The sequence below is a fragment of the Fukomys damarensis genome, unplaced genomic scaffold (genome assembly GCF_012274545.1).
Source record: "Fukomys damarensis isolate Sample0158 unplaced genomic scaffold, DMR_v1.0_HiC HiC_scaffold_19, whole genome shotgun sequence".
NCBI classification, from domain to species: domain Eukaryota; kingdom Metazoa; phylum Chordata; class Mammalia; order Rodentia; family Bathyergidae; genus Fukomys; species Fukomys damarensis.
Window position 1 is genome coordinate 62,230,050 of NW_022900931.1, and position 12,181 is coordinate 62,242,230.

The 12,181-nt window shown below is 53.7% G+C and overlaps 3 protein-coding genes across 3 annotated transcripts in view; 2 read left to right on the forward strand and 1 right to left on the reverse strand.

The window, feature by feature from the left end:
• Positions 1 to 486, forward strand: part of Mark4 (microtubule affinity regulating kinase 4) — a gene marked incomplete at its 5' end in the record, with an annotated part of 26,257 nt that extends 25,771 nt beyond the window's left edge. Inside the window, 1 exon segment of the mRNA XM_033766005.1 lies at positions 2 to 486. Coding sequence (XP_033621896.1) covers positions 2 to 139 — 138 coding nt within the window.
• Positions 487 to 3,648: 3,162 nt separating this feature from the next.
• Positions 3,649 to 12,181, reverse strand: part of Ckm (creatine kinase, M-type) — a 10,830-nt gene continuing 2,297 nt past the window's right edge. The window contains exons 2-8 of the mRNA XM_010614625.3: positions 11,936 to 12,148; positions 10,972 to 11,126; positions 10,399 to 10,531; positions 6,897 to 7,068; positions 5,240 to 5,363; positions 4,650 to 4,839; positions 3,649 to 4,159 (exon numbers count right to left, since the gene is read on the reverse strand). Coding sequence (XP_010612927.3) covers positions 3,981 to 4,159; positions 4,650 to 4,839; positions 5,240 to 5,363; positions 6,897 to 7,068; positions 10,399 to 10,531; positions 10,972 to 11,126; positions 11,936 to 12,128 — 1,146 coding nt within the window. The 5' untranslated portion in view covers positions 12,129 to 12,148 and the 3' untranslated portion in view covers positions 3,649 to 3,980. The remainder of the gene's footprint in view (positions 4,160 to 4,649; positions 4,840 to 5,239; positions 5,364 to 6,896; positions 7,069 to 10,398; positions 10,532 to 10,971; positions 11,127 to 11,935; positions 12,149 to 12,181) is intronic.
• The window catches only part of Klc3 (kinesin light chain 3), a 30,850-nt gene continuing 24,018 nt past the window's right edge, over positions 5,350 to 12,181 (forward strand). Inside the window, exons 1-2 of the mRNA XM_010614632.3 lie at positions 5,350 to 5,469; positions 8,930 to 8,975. The gene's annotated coding sequence lies outside the window, so the exon portion shown is untranslated. The remainder of the gene's footprint in view (positions 5,470 to 8,929; positions 8,976 to 12,181) is intronic.

Genomic DNA, 12,181 nt, shown 5'->3' on the forward strand with positions numbered 1-12,181 from the left:
GCCCCTGTCCCACTTCGAAGTGGAGGTCTGCCAGCTGCCCCGGCCGGGCCTGCGGGGCGTGCTCTTCCGCCGCGTGGCAGGCACCGCCCTGGCCTTCCGCACCCTCGTCACCCGCATCTCCAATGACCTCGAGCTCTGAGCCTCCATGGCCTGGGTCCCTTTTTCTCTCTCCTCTGCCCTTCACTTCTGCAAGAGGAAAAGGGGGCAGGGAGGAGATTCTCTTCCTTATCGGCTTGGTTTCCCTGGGTTACACTGGGGAACAGAGATTGTCCCTTCTGCTCTTGTCTGGGGCCTCCTGGCAGAGAGCAGTGGGGGGCTTGGCGGTGGGAGCCGGCACCTCCTGGAGCCTCCGTCTGGTCCTGTTCCCTTCACCCTGCCGTGGGGCACCTGAGAAGACTTCGGGGACCAGACGGGCGGGAAGGGAATCTGAGGAAACTTTCATCCCTCAAGAATTGAGTCTTGGGCAGAGGCGGGGAAAGCTGCTGAGCCTAAAGACGGGGGAACTTGGGGTCTGGCAGTGGGGGTCAGAGGCCCATTCCTTCCCCTCCTTCCCCCATGCTCAAACCCCTCCTCTGCCCCAGGCTGGCGAGGGGGCACTTTGTACAAATCCTTGTAAATACCACCCCGTCCCTTCTGCAGAGGTCTCCCGAGGAGCTGCTACTGTCACCTCCGGTTTTTAAGTTATTACCACCCCGCCCTTCTGTCAGCCCCTGACCTGCAGCCTGTCGCCCGATAGACTTAGGAGAGTCCCCCACGCCGGCCTGGGCCCTTCTTCCATGCCCGGGCCTGCGCTGCTGCTCCTGAACCTCGAGGTCCTCTGCAGAGCGGGAGTGGCGGGGGGGAGGTCGAGGATGATGTGGAAGAGGGCAGGACCACTCTGCCTCACCCGCCGGGCCCAGGTCCTCTATCGGCCGTTCGTCCACTCCTGTCGCCATGTTACACTGGACTCTAGCCTCTTCCTACTCTAGTAGTACATTTATTCAATAAACAGTCATTGACCAGTGCCTACTCCGCGCCAACCCCAGTGCTGGACGTGGAGACACAAGGAGCCTCTGTCTGTGGAGGACGAGCACTAGAGAAACCATTGTCCTGGGGAGCGCAGAAGTAAACAACGAGGAGGGTTGGGAAAGACGCTCCAGAGGAACTGATGCTGGGGTTGGGCATTGAAGGATGAATAGGAGGTGCCCAGGCCTTGGATAAAAGCAAAAACCCAGACAGAAGTGGGAGTGCATGGTGTAACTAGAGAGAACTCGGTATGTAATAGCATGGCTGCTGTGTTGGGCATGTGTGGAGAATTAGCAAGAGAAATGCTGTATGAAGACTTAACAATCTTGTCTACACTGGCAAAGCAAAAAAGTGTGTGTTGGCTTATGTTACTACATAGTCCAAGGGGGTCCCAGCTAGGTTGGATCCAGGCATCAGGCCCCTTGTCATTTTTTTTTTTTTTTTTTTTTTTTTTTTTTTTTTTTTTTTTTTTTTTTTTTTTTTTTTTCTTCCCCCTTAATCAGTGTCGCAGGAGTTTCAGCCAAGAGGCCCTTCCTGGTGGCAGAGATGATGCCCACAGGGCCACACTCCCAACTCTCCAATTTAGGGTCTGTCTCAGAGAGACCTTGTCAATTTGGAGCCGTCTTTAGGCCTGTTCTAATTGGCCCACGTAAGTCATGTGTTCATCCCTGAGCCAGTCACTGACTAGAGAGGCCTGACCGCTACCTACAACAGGGTTTAAGGTTTCCCCAAAGGAAAGGCGTCCAGACCAGGAGGGCCATGGGAGCCAGGCAGATTTACACGGGGGAAGGCAGAGCCTGTCCACAGAGGGCTTTGGGCGCCAAAGTGTTCAGGCTGGGCCTTCTCCTGAGGCACTGGGAAACTGGAGGGTTTTGTGCCTTGGAGGTCTCAGAGAGAGACCTGTGTTTTGTTTTCTTTTGGGGGGGGGTACCAGGGATCGAACTCAGGTCCTTGCGCTTGTGAGGCAGACCACCAGAGACCTGTGTTTTCTTACAGGGTCACAGGGTCCATGGCAAGGTTATGAGCAGGGATGATCGAGGTTTTTGTTTTTGTTTTCTTTTTCTGAAGACGTCTCATTGCATACTTCAAGCTAGTCTTGAACCTCGCATGGCAGCCTAGTCCTGCCTCAGCCTCCTGAGTGCTGGGAAAATGGGCCCACAGAAAGGTTTTTCTGTATGCGGGTATGTGAGAGGAGGAAGGAGAGGTACCAGGGTGGGCTCTGTGATGGATTTAAGCGTCTTATGCGGCAAAATGAGTAGAACGTGGTCACTGACAGGTTCACAATTCAGGCTGTCCCCACTTGAGTGTGGTCTCTTGCCCTCTGGGTACGAGGCTGGGATTAGCGATGGGGTTAAAATTGTGGTGTCCTTTACCAAGGATCAAACCTAGGGTCTTCACACTGAGCTGCATCCTCCACGCTTTTCATCTTTTTACCTTGAGACAGGGTCTCACTGGCTTCCCCAGGCTGGGCTCAGACTTGCTGTCCTGCTGCAGGCTCCAAGAGTCTGGGATTCAGCTTGGGCCACCACAACCAGCTGATCTTTGGGTATCTTCTAACTTTCCTTTTTCAGCGATCCTGAGAACTCTTGAGGGACATTCCTGGGCCTCAGTTTCCACTGTGTAAAAAGACCTCTTGATCTCCGAAGAGACTTAACCTGTGTCTCTTAAGGTTTGAACAACAGTGCTTCTGCCAGGTCTCCGAGGCCTCTGGCTTCCATTCTGGCCCGCATTTCTGAAACCTGTTTCTTTTGGGGCCAGCCCAACTATGTCCTCAAGGCCGCATGCCTTGGCCTGTTTGGCAGAGTGGAGGTTAATGGACCCAGCAACAAATCGGTGTCCAGATACCAGCTGACTGCTGTGACCTCTCATTCCCAGCTGCTCTGCTGTGGCTCCCTTCAGCTCCTTCCTGGGACCAAGTTTCCAAAAGACCCATCCTGGACTGTGTAGGGCTGCTCTGACCCAAGCCCCAGACTCAGGGAGGGAACAGTCCCTGAGGTGGGAATCGCAAAACAAAAGAGCAATAAGCGGGGAAGAACTGGAAAGATGAGGTACAGCCAACGCATTTTAGCGTGACCTTGGAGAATCACAAACAACAGGACCACACTTTGAGTGTGGGGACCCATGGCAGGTTCCTTAGCAAAGCAAGAGCAGTTCAAAAGGCTGGCAACGGTTGGGCAGGTTGGCGCTCGCCTGTAATCGTAGCACTCAGGAGGCTGAGGCAGGAGGATCGCTGCGAATTTGAGGCCAGCCTGAGCTGCATAGCAAGACCCTGTCTCAAAAAAAAAAAAAAAAAAATGGCTGGCAGCTCAGCTGTAGAGGACTCGGTAGAGCGGACAGGAAGAACGTGAAAAGCGTAATAGCAGTGGATGTGCTGAGCTGTGTGGGCCGATGGAGATGTTCTGTTTAGCCACTTTGCGACCTGTATGCGAGCTCTGAGCGGTCTGGCTGTGTGACGGTGTGACTGCAGGCCGCAGCTGTCAGGGCTCAGTTTCTTCACACAGCCTTCTCACCGCAGGATTAGTCTGTATCCGAACCTCATTTCACAGATGGGGTAAAGCACACCTAGGAAGGAATGATTTCGAGGACACCGCGGCCAGTAGCAGAAGACCCCCTCCCCCTCCCCCAACGACTATTACACACACGGCAAAGACCACCACTGCTTTCATTCATGTATTGTCTCGCGTGGAGAAGCCGGAGCCCCAGATGCGCTGGGGAGCTCCCTATTAGCCCCAGCTCCTGTGGTGGGCGGGGCTCTGGAAACAAGAGGGTGTGAGGGAGGTTTTTCATTGGCCAGAAATGAGAGGCTGGAGCCCATTGGCCGGAACACTGGGCGGTGTGGGAACTCCGAAAGAGCCGGCAGCGCGCCCCGGACAGAACCTGTGGAGCCTTGCGGGCGGGGGGCGGGTTATGGGGTGCAGAGCCAGGTCTTCCCGGGGGCGACGGCTCCCGCAGGCGGCGGCAGCCAGGCTGGGCGCCTACTTCTGGGCAGGGATCATGTCGTCGATGGACTGGCCCTTCTCCAGCTTCTTCTCCATCTCCACCATGAGCTTCACACCGTCCACCACCAGCTGCACCTGTTCTACCTCAGACGAGCCCAGCCGATCGGCGTTGGAAATGTCGAACACCGCGCCCACGGCAGCCGTGTCCACGCCGCCTGAGGGAGCAGAGCCTGGGTAGTACGTGTACTCGGGGCCCGCGTATAGGGTAGGTATGGTAGGTACTTCACCCCCCAACCACCCAACATAAAAACATAGCAAACGTGCTGGCGCATGCCTGTAACCCCAGCACTCTCAGGAGGCTGAGGCAGGAGGATCGCAGCGAGTTTAAGGACAGCTGGGGCTACATTGTGAGTTCAAGGCCAGCCTGAACTGCACAGTGAGACTCTGTCTCAAAACACAGAGACCCGCGCGCGCGGAAAAATAATAGCAGAGGTTAAATCCTGACCACACCCCGTTTACAGATGGGGAAACGAGGCCCCGAGGGAGTTTAGGGGCTATCATACTAACTCCTACGAGAGAGAAGTGCTCACGCCCATTTTACAGAGGAAGAAACAGGCTCACAGAGGGGCAGCCCTCAATGATCCCAGCACTTGAGGCGAGGCCCCACCTGCCTTTCAACACGCAAAGGGCCGGCCCCAGACGCACCTGTGCCGCGCTTCTGCAGGCGCAGCCGGGTGAGAATCTCCTCGAACTTGGGGTGCTTGCTGAGGTTCGCCAGCTTCACATGCACGCCGCCGCGCAGCCCGGTGCCCAGGTTGGACGGGCAGGTGAGTACGTAGCCCAGGTGCTCATTCCACATGAAAGGGTGTCCAGCTTTCTTAAAGATCTCCTCGATCTGAGGGGCGAGGGGATCAAGGATTAGAGCCAGCGAGCACCCCCAAATGGTTCAGAGGGACAGGGCAGGCGGACGTAGCTGGAGACGGATTTGGAGGGGCACAGGTCCTGCGACTAAACCGGAGGCTGGCTCCTGAGGGGCAGGGCTTGGGGACGCGGGAGGCGGGCTCTTACAGGCCGGCCCGGGCGTAGGGGTGGAGCCAATGTGGGGGCGTGGCCTTGGTCTGAGCGATTCTAAGGGCGGGGCTTAGGCTTGGCGCAGGAAGAGCCGGCCCTGGGGAAGTGGTTAGGCTTGCTGGTTGTGGGGCGGGGCATGCATGGAAGGGGCGTGTACTTTAGAAGTGCGTGGGGCGCTCGCGCTGCAGGAGAACTGAGTAGCAGGAGGCGGAACAGACATTCACCTTCTGCAGCCCCACGCAGAAGCGGCGGAAAACCTCCTTCATGTTGCCCCCCTTCTCCATGGAGATGACCCGGAGGTGGTCCTCCTCGTTCACCCACACCAGGAAGCTCTTGTTATCATTGTGCCTAGGGTGGAGGCAGCGAGAGACCGAGGAGTCAGTACCCAAGGAGCCATTCCCTGTCTTGGCCCAAGCACAGCCCCGCTGGAGGAGGCGGGCCTGAGGGGCATGAGGTGAGTGGCTGGGTTTTCAAATAGTCACAGCAACTTAAACCCAACGACTCTGACGGCCCCGCACCTCCCGAACCCCGAACCTGGGACAGAAGGCTTTTAAAGACTGTCTGGACAGCATCACAGACTCTTGGGGCCAGGGTGTCTCTCGGTGGTAGGTGTTTGCCTAGCATGTAGGAGGCAGTGGATTCCATTCCCAGACCAAATAAACAAATAAATAAAATTGTAGACTCCTGGAATCTCAGGCTCCTGTCTCCAGGAGCTTGCAGTCTTAGTAGGTGAGCCTGGGTGATGCTATATCTGGTCTCAGGACCAGATGTGATACCCCAAATCCAAGCATCGGGGAAACAGGCTTAGAGTTATAAAACATTAAGACCTGAAAGAGCTGTGTGTGGTGGTGCAAGCCTGTAATCCCAGCTCTCTGGGAGGCTGAGGCAGGAAGATCACAGGTTCAAGCCCAGCCTGGGCAATTTAGAAACTTAGGTGAGACCCTGTCTCAAGATTTTAAAAGAACAACGACAACAAAATTTTTTTAAAGAACAAGATAAATGTTTTTCAAAAGGGCTGGGTAGTCTGGCATGGAGGCAGATGCATGTAATCCCAGCTCGTAGGAGGCTGAAGCAGGCAGGTCACCATGAGTTAAAGGCCAGCCTGGACTACATAGCCAGATCCTGTCTCAAAATAAAAAAAAAAAATAAAAAGGGGCTGACGATGTAGCTTAGTAGGAAGCCCCAGTACTGGGGGGGAAAAAGTCTTCAGGTTTAAGTTATTTGAATTATTTAATCCTCCTAAGGATTTCAAGAGCCAAGAATTGGGCTGGGGATTTAGCTCAGTGGTTCTGCCACCTGCCTTACAAGCTCAAGGACCTGAGTTTGATTACCAGTACAAAATAATTAAAGGCGCCAAGAATTATTGGGATCCCTGTTTTACAGATGGGGAAACTGAGCAACTTGCCCGAGGGCACACAATTGAATAGGTTTTTTTTCTTTGAGACAGGGACTCGTGTTGCCCACACTCTGGTCTCAAACTCCAGGGCACAAGCAACCCTTCCACCTCAGTTTCCAGAGTAGCTGGGACCACAAGAGCATTTGGCCAAAAGCCAGGAAGTGACAGAACTGGGTTTGGAGCTCAGGGAGTCAGTCTGGTTCTCTTAAATTCTTTTTTATTTATTTATTTTTTTTCAGTACCAGGGATGGAACTCAGGACCTTATACTTGTGAGGCAGGTGCCATGCCACTGAGCTAAATCCCTGGCCCCTCCTAAATGCTTGACTGTACTTCTCACTTCCAAGTTCCCTAGATATGACACACAGACCACAGGAGAGCAGGGTGTAGGGCAAGGTCATGGCCTCCACCGTGACAGAGGCACAGAGAGGATCACAGGGGACTGGAGGATGCTGGGAGAAGAGGAAACTGGGAATGAGAGGCTCACCAGATGCCACGGGCGTCGGGCCAGTCTCGGGCCATGCCAGAGGCCAGCAGCAGCGGGGACACGGGCTTGTCAAACAGGAAGTGGTCATCGATGAGCTGCTGCTGCTCCTGCTCAGTCATGCTCTTCAGAGGGTAATACTTGCCCTTGAACTCACCCGTCAGGCTGTTGAGGGCTGAGGGTCGGCACAAGGGGTGGTCAGAGCCCATCCCAACCCACCTGGGCAGTGGAGAGCCTGAGCCTGGGGGTGTCCTGAAGGCACCTGTGGTCGGTGTCTACAGACCTGACCCCAGATCTGTCCCTCCCTGGCTTCCCCCAGGAACAAAGAGCAGACCCATCCAACCCTCTAGCAGGTGACAGTGGTGTTGTCTGCTACTGGCTAGCAAGACACATGGTCAGTTTCAGGAATCTGGAGACCACTGGTAAAACTGACTCTAAAATGGACCATTATGCCAGGCGTGGTGGCACAAGCCTGTAATCCCAGAACTCGGGAAACTGAAGCAGGAGGGCCATGAGTTTGAAGGCAGCCTGGTCTACAGTGAGTTCAAGGCTGGCTAGACTACGTAGCGAGACCCTATCCAAACAACAACAACAGCAAATAAATGAATAAAATAGATGGTTATTTGTGTATATATTCATATGTTTTAAATATTTATGTTTGGAATAGATTTGAACATATATATTCTAAATGTTTATGTAATATTTTTACATTATATGTATTTAATACATTATAATATGGCTTGTGTTTAGATTTTTTAAAAAGTTTTATATAGTTATAAGAGGGACTTTTTTTTTCGGTACTGGGGATTGAACTTGGGTCCTTGTGCTAGCAAGGTAGGTGGCAGAACCACTGAGCTAAATCTCTGGCCCTAAGAGGGACTTTTTAAGAGGCAGCTGGATCTAGAATGTGTGATGTTAGGATTAAGGGTGTGTAAGTATTAAATTAGTTCACTGATTGGTTTGGCACCTGCCCTAAGGCTGGGAGCTAGATAGGCTACAATAGGGGCAGAAAGAAGCTGCTTCTTTGCTACTTTGTTGCGTTGCTACCTTCTGCCCACAATGAACTGTTTCTCCTCTGAAGCCCATCTGCTATGCCGCCTTGACTTGGAGATGGCCATTATAGTCTAACAGCACCACAAACCATGAGCCAAAAGAAATTTGATGCTTTGGTATTTGTCTCCGCTATAAAAAAAGTAACTCTTGACAAAATTTGGTACCAGAAGTGGGGTCACCACTGTGGCTCAGGTGCCTTTGGAACTGGCTTGAGGGAAGAGTTAAAAAAAAAGGTTCAGAGATGCTGGCTGGGAAAGCATCCTTGGGATGCCTGAGGCTGTACTTGAAGGGAGATTCTAGTCAGAGCTCAGAAGACCAAAATACTGTTTAAAATGCTGTCAGTAAAGACCAGGCTGAAAAGAAGGACCACATGGGCTGTTAGACTCCAGAATATGTGTGTTATGCCTTGGCAAAAAGTTTGTCTACATTTTGCTTGTGTCCAGAGACTTTGTCTGAATCTGAGATTAAGGGCAGCAGACTTGTTAATCTTGCAGAAAAAGTTGCAAGACAGTTTAATGTTGGGACAGTGGCATGACTACTTTTGGAGGTTTTTAGCCAATTTATGTTAAAAATCAAGAGCAAAAAACCCAACAAAATAATTTAAAATGTTATAAGTTTGTTCCCCCAGAAAGGCACCAATACAACTGTAGACTACAAAAACAAAAGAGAAAAATACTTGATTGCTAAAAAAAGAAAAGACAATAAAAAAGATGGCCTGAAGATATCACAAAACCCAGCAAGACTCCATCCTTTACAGCCTCAAAATTGCAAAAGCATAAAACTTTGGTTTAAAAAGAAAGCCCCAGAGCTGGGCGTGGTGGCGCTCACCTGCAATCCCAGCACTGGTGAGGCTGAGGCAGGAGGATCACTAAAAGCAGCTAAAAGTTCGCTTAAATCTCAGAGGATACTTTACGCAGACTTTTCAACAATGCTAAAACCATTGAGACTTTAGTAACTCTTTCTCTTTTTTTTTTTAACTTTAGCAACTCTTCAAGACAGACTAAATGCCTTTCACCTGAAGAGATGTAGGTGAGTCTTTGGGGGAACAGAGGTGGAATGATATGGTCGTGTTTAGATGTCTCCTTATACCTCTTGCAGTCATAGGTGGGGCTTTTTCAAAAGGGCTGAATCTAGAGTGTGTGATGCTGGGATGAAGGGTGATTACTAAATCACTCCACTGATTGGTGTGGTATCTGCCCTAAGCCCAATAGCTTAGATAAGATATAAAGGGTGCAAAAAGAAGTTGCTAAGGTTGCTTAGATTTGCTTCTTTGCCACCTTCTGCCCACCATGAACTATTTCTCCACTGCAATGCCCTCCTGCTGTGCCACCCTGCCTTGGAGCCCGCCAATTATAGAGGTAAAATGAACTTTCCCTCCTTTAACTTGGGGTGTTGGATATTTTATCTCAGCAACAAAAAAATAACTAAGACAAATAATACACTGTTATATATGATGTGACACATGCTATTGCAATTATTTTGTGATTGTTAAAGTTTTCATCTCCTATACCTGTGTGGCAGATTCCACAGAATGACAAGCTCCTCTTCCCATGTCTAGTGGCTTAACCTCAACAGCTCAAAACTAGCCACAGCAAAAAAAACAAAAACAAAACAAAAAAAACTGGCCACAGCAGAATTTATGCCACGAAATTGCCAGTCGTTGTGACTCAGGAATTTTTCTTCCTCGGGAGAGCAGCTGTTAAATTCCTACCAGTGCCGAACTCCCTGCAGGCCCTGGGGGTTCGGCTTCCGGAACACGCACTGTCCCCATCTGGTCACTGCCTCCTCCACCCCTGGACCTCGACGGGGCTCCCTCAGCCCCTCTGATCCCCCATTGCCCACGGCCCATGATCGGCAGCCGGAGGGTTCCACACGGATCTGAAGCGCCGCCCCCTTATGCTGCTGCCCTGTGGCTCCCACCCGCTGGCCTCCGCACCTCCGCCGTCTCCTGCTGCCCCCTCACTCCGCCCAGCCCCTCCCGCCCCTTGCTGCTCCTCCCACACGGTGCAGCCCCGCGCTGGTGCACAGCTGTCCGCCTGCCTGGGCTCCTTCCTCCCAATGGGCCTCAGCACCCACTTCGCAGGGGCTCCCCTCCCCTTTCTCTGCCCCCTTTCTGGGTGGCTTCACGGCACTTGGGAATCGCTAATTTCTTGGTGTGGGGTTCCTCTCTTCTCCTCACCAGGCTGAGGGCTTTGTGAGACGCTAAGTTTGCCCACCTCGTGTATCCCGGAATCGCAGCTCCCCACCTAGGGCCGGGCCATGCCAAAATGTTTGCTGAATGAATGACTGACCGCGGGGACCGGGGCGGCTGGGCATCTGCTGGACTTCTCAGGACCCACGTATCCGACACGCGGCCGGGGCTCCCCGGGCACCCACGACGGCCTCGCTGGCTGCGGGTGTTTGGGAAGCGGGGCGCGAAGGGGACTCCCACTCCGTGCGACGAGGCGCTCACCTTCCACCGACAGCTTCTCCACTGCGCGGCGCTCGCCCCGGGAGCAGTGCGGGGGCAGCGTGTAGCCTTTGATGCTGCGTCCGGTGCGCACGCGACTGCTCAGCACGTAGTTGGGATCCAGGTCGTTTCCGCCCTGGGGAGCACACGTGTCAGGGCCGGGGCACAGTCCCCAAAGCCCAGGTCACCCCCACCCTCCCCAGCTTTCCTGCGCTCTGACGCTCAGCCACCTCCCAAGCCCCCCCACTGAAGTCTGGAGATCTTCCTGCCTCAGCCTCCTAAATGCTGCAGTTAGAGGCGTGCACCACCACGCCCGCCCGGCTCACCCTCGTTTGTTTTTCTCCATGCCTCTTTGACATTCTTCTCTCCCCATTTCTGTTTCTCTTCATCCCTCCCTGTCTTTCTCCTGTCTGGGACGCTCCCACTTCTGCTCCCGTCCCTCCTCACTTATTCTGCCTTTGTGACCGCTTTCTCTGCCCTCTCTCTCTGTTCGTCTGCTCCAGCGTCTCTGTCCCCCGCACTCGCCCGCCCGTCGCTCTCCTCCCTGTCTCTGTCCCTGCCTTGGGGGCCGCTGACCTTGAGGTTCTCGTGGTTGAGGTCCGTCTTGTGCTTGTCCGTGGGCTTGTAGCCCCCGTGCCGGTCCTGGATGATGGGATCGAAGAGGTCCTTGAACACCGTGTAGGACTCCTCGTCGCCGGCCACGCAGCCCACGGTCATGATGAAGGGGTGGCCTGGGGGTGCAGGCTGAGGTCAGAGGTCTCTCATCGGGGAAGGCAGCCCCGGGCTCTCGGCAAGAATCAGCAGTGGGCAAGTCGTGCGTCAGTGTGTGCGCGCGTGTGTGTGTGTTTCAAAGACCCCCTTACAGGCTGGGTGTGGCTCTGTGGTGAGCACTTGCCTAGCATGTGTGCAGCCCCGGGTGACAACCCCAGCATGGCCAAAAAAATAATACAAAAACTGAGCAGGATGGTGCACGCCTGTAATCCCAGCACTCTGGGAAGCTGAGGCAGGAGGTTAACAAGTGCAAACCCAGCTTGAGCAACTAAGTGACTTTTCGAGACCTCGTTTCAAAATGAAAATTTTAAAAAGGGCTTGGGATGTAGCTGGGTTCAGTCCTAGTACCAAAACTAAAATAATTAAAACATTTTTTTCCTTAAAGACCCCCTTATCCGCCAGCAGGGGGAGCAGAGGCCAGGAGAGAGGAGCCCTTCCGGTCACAGGCTGAGTCCCTGCTGAACAGTCTGGATTCCGGTCCCCTCCTCCAGGGGTCCTTTGAGAAAGCCCCTCAGGCTGGTGGCGTCCCTGGCATCAGGGATCGCACATACCTTGCTGCCACGCTCCGCCCCAAGCCCTGGGGTGCGAGGCTCCCATGTTTCCACACGGGTGCCCATTTTTCAGATGAGGAAACTGAGGCTCAGTGGCTTCCCAGGAGTTCTCACGTTATCACCACGCGCGTGGTCGGCCGTGCCCTGTCCCAAGCCCTCACAGTCCCCATCGTAGGGGGGGGGCAGGGTGGCCCCCGACGCCCCTGGGCCGGGCTTACCCGGGTTGTCCACGCCCGTCTGGATGATGTCATCCAGGGTGAAGCCGGACGGAGTCTCCTTGTCGCGCAGCTTCTTGTAGAGGTCAGGCGACAGCACCTTGGCCATGTGGTTGTTGTGCTTGCTGAGGTCGGGGTACTCCTCGTCCGGCTTGTAGTTCAGCTTGAATTTGTTGTGGGTGTTGCCGAACGGCATGGCTGCGGTGGGTGGGGGGCCTGGGTGGGAGGGGCGGGAGGGGTCAGGGCGGG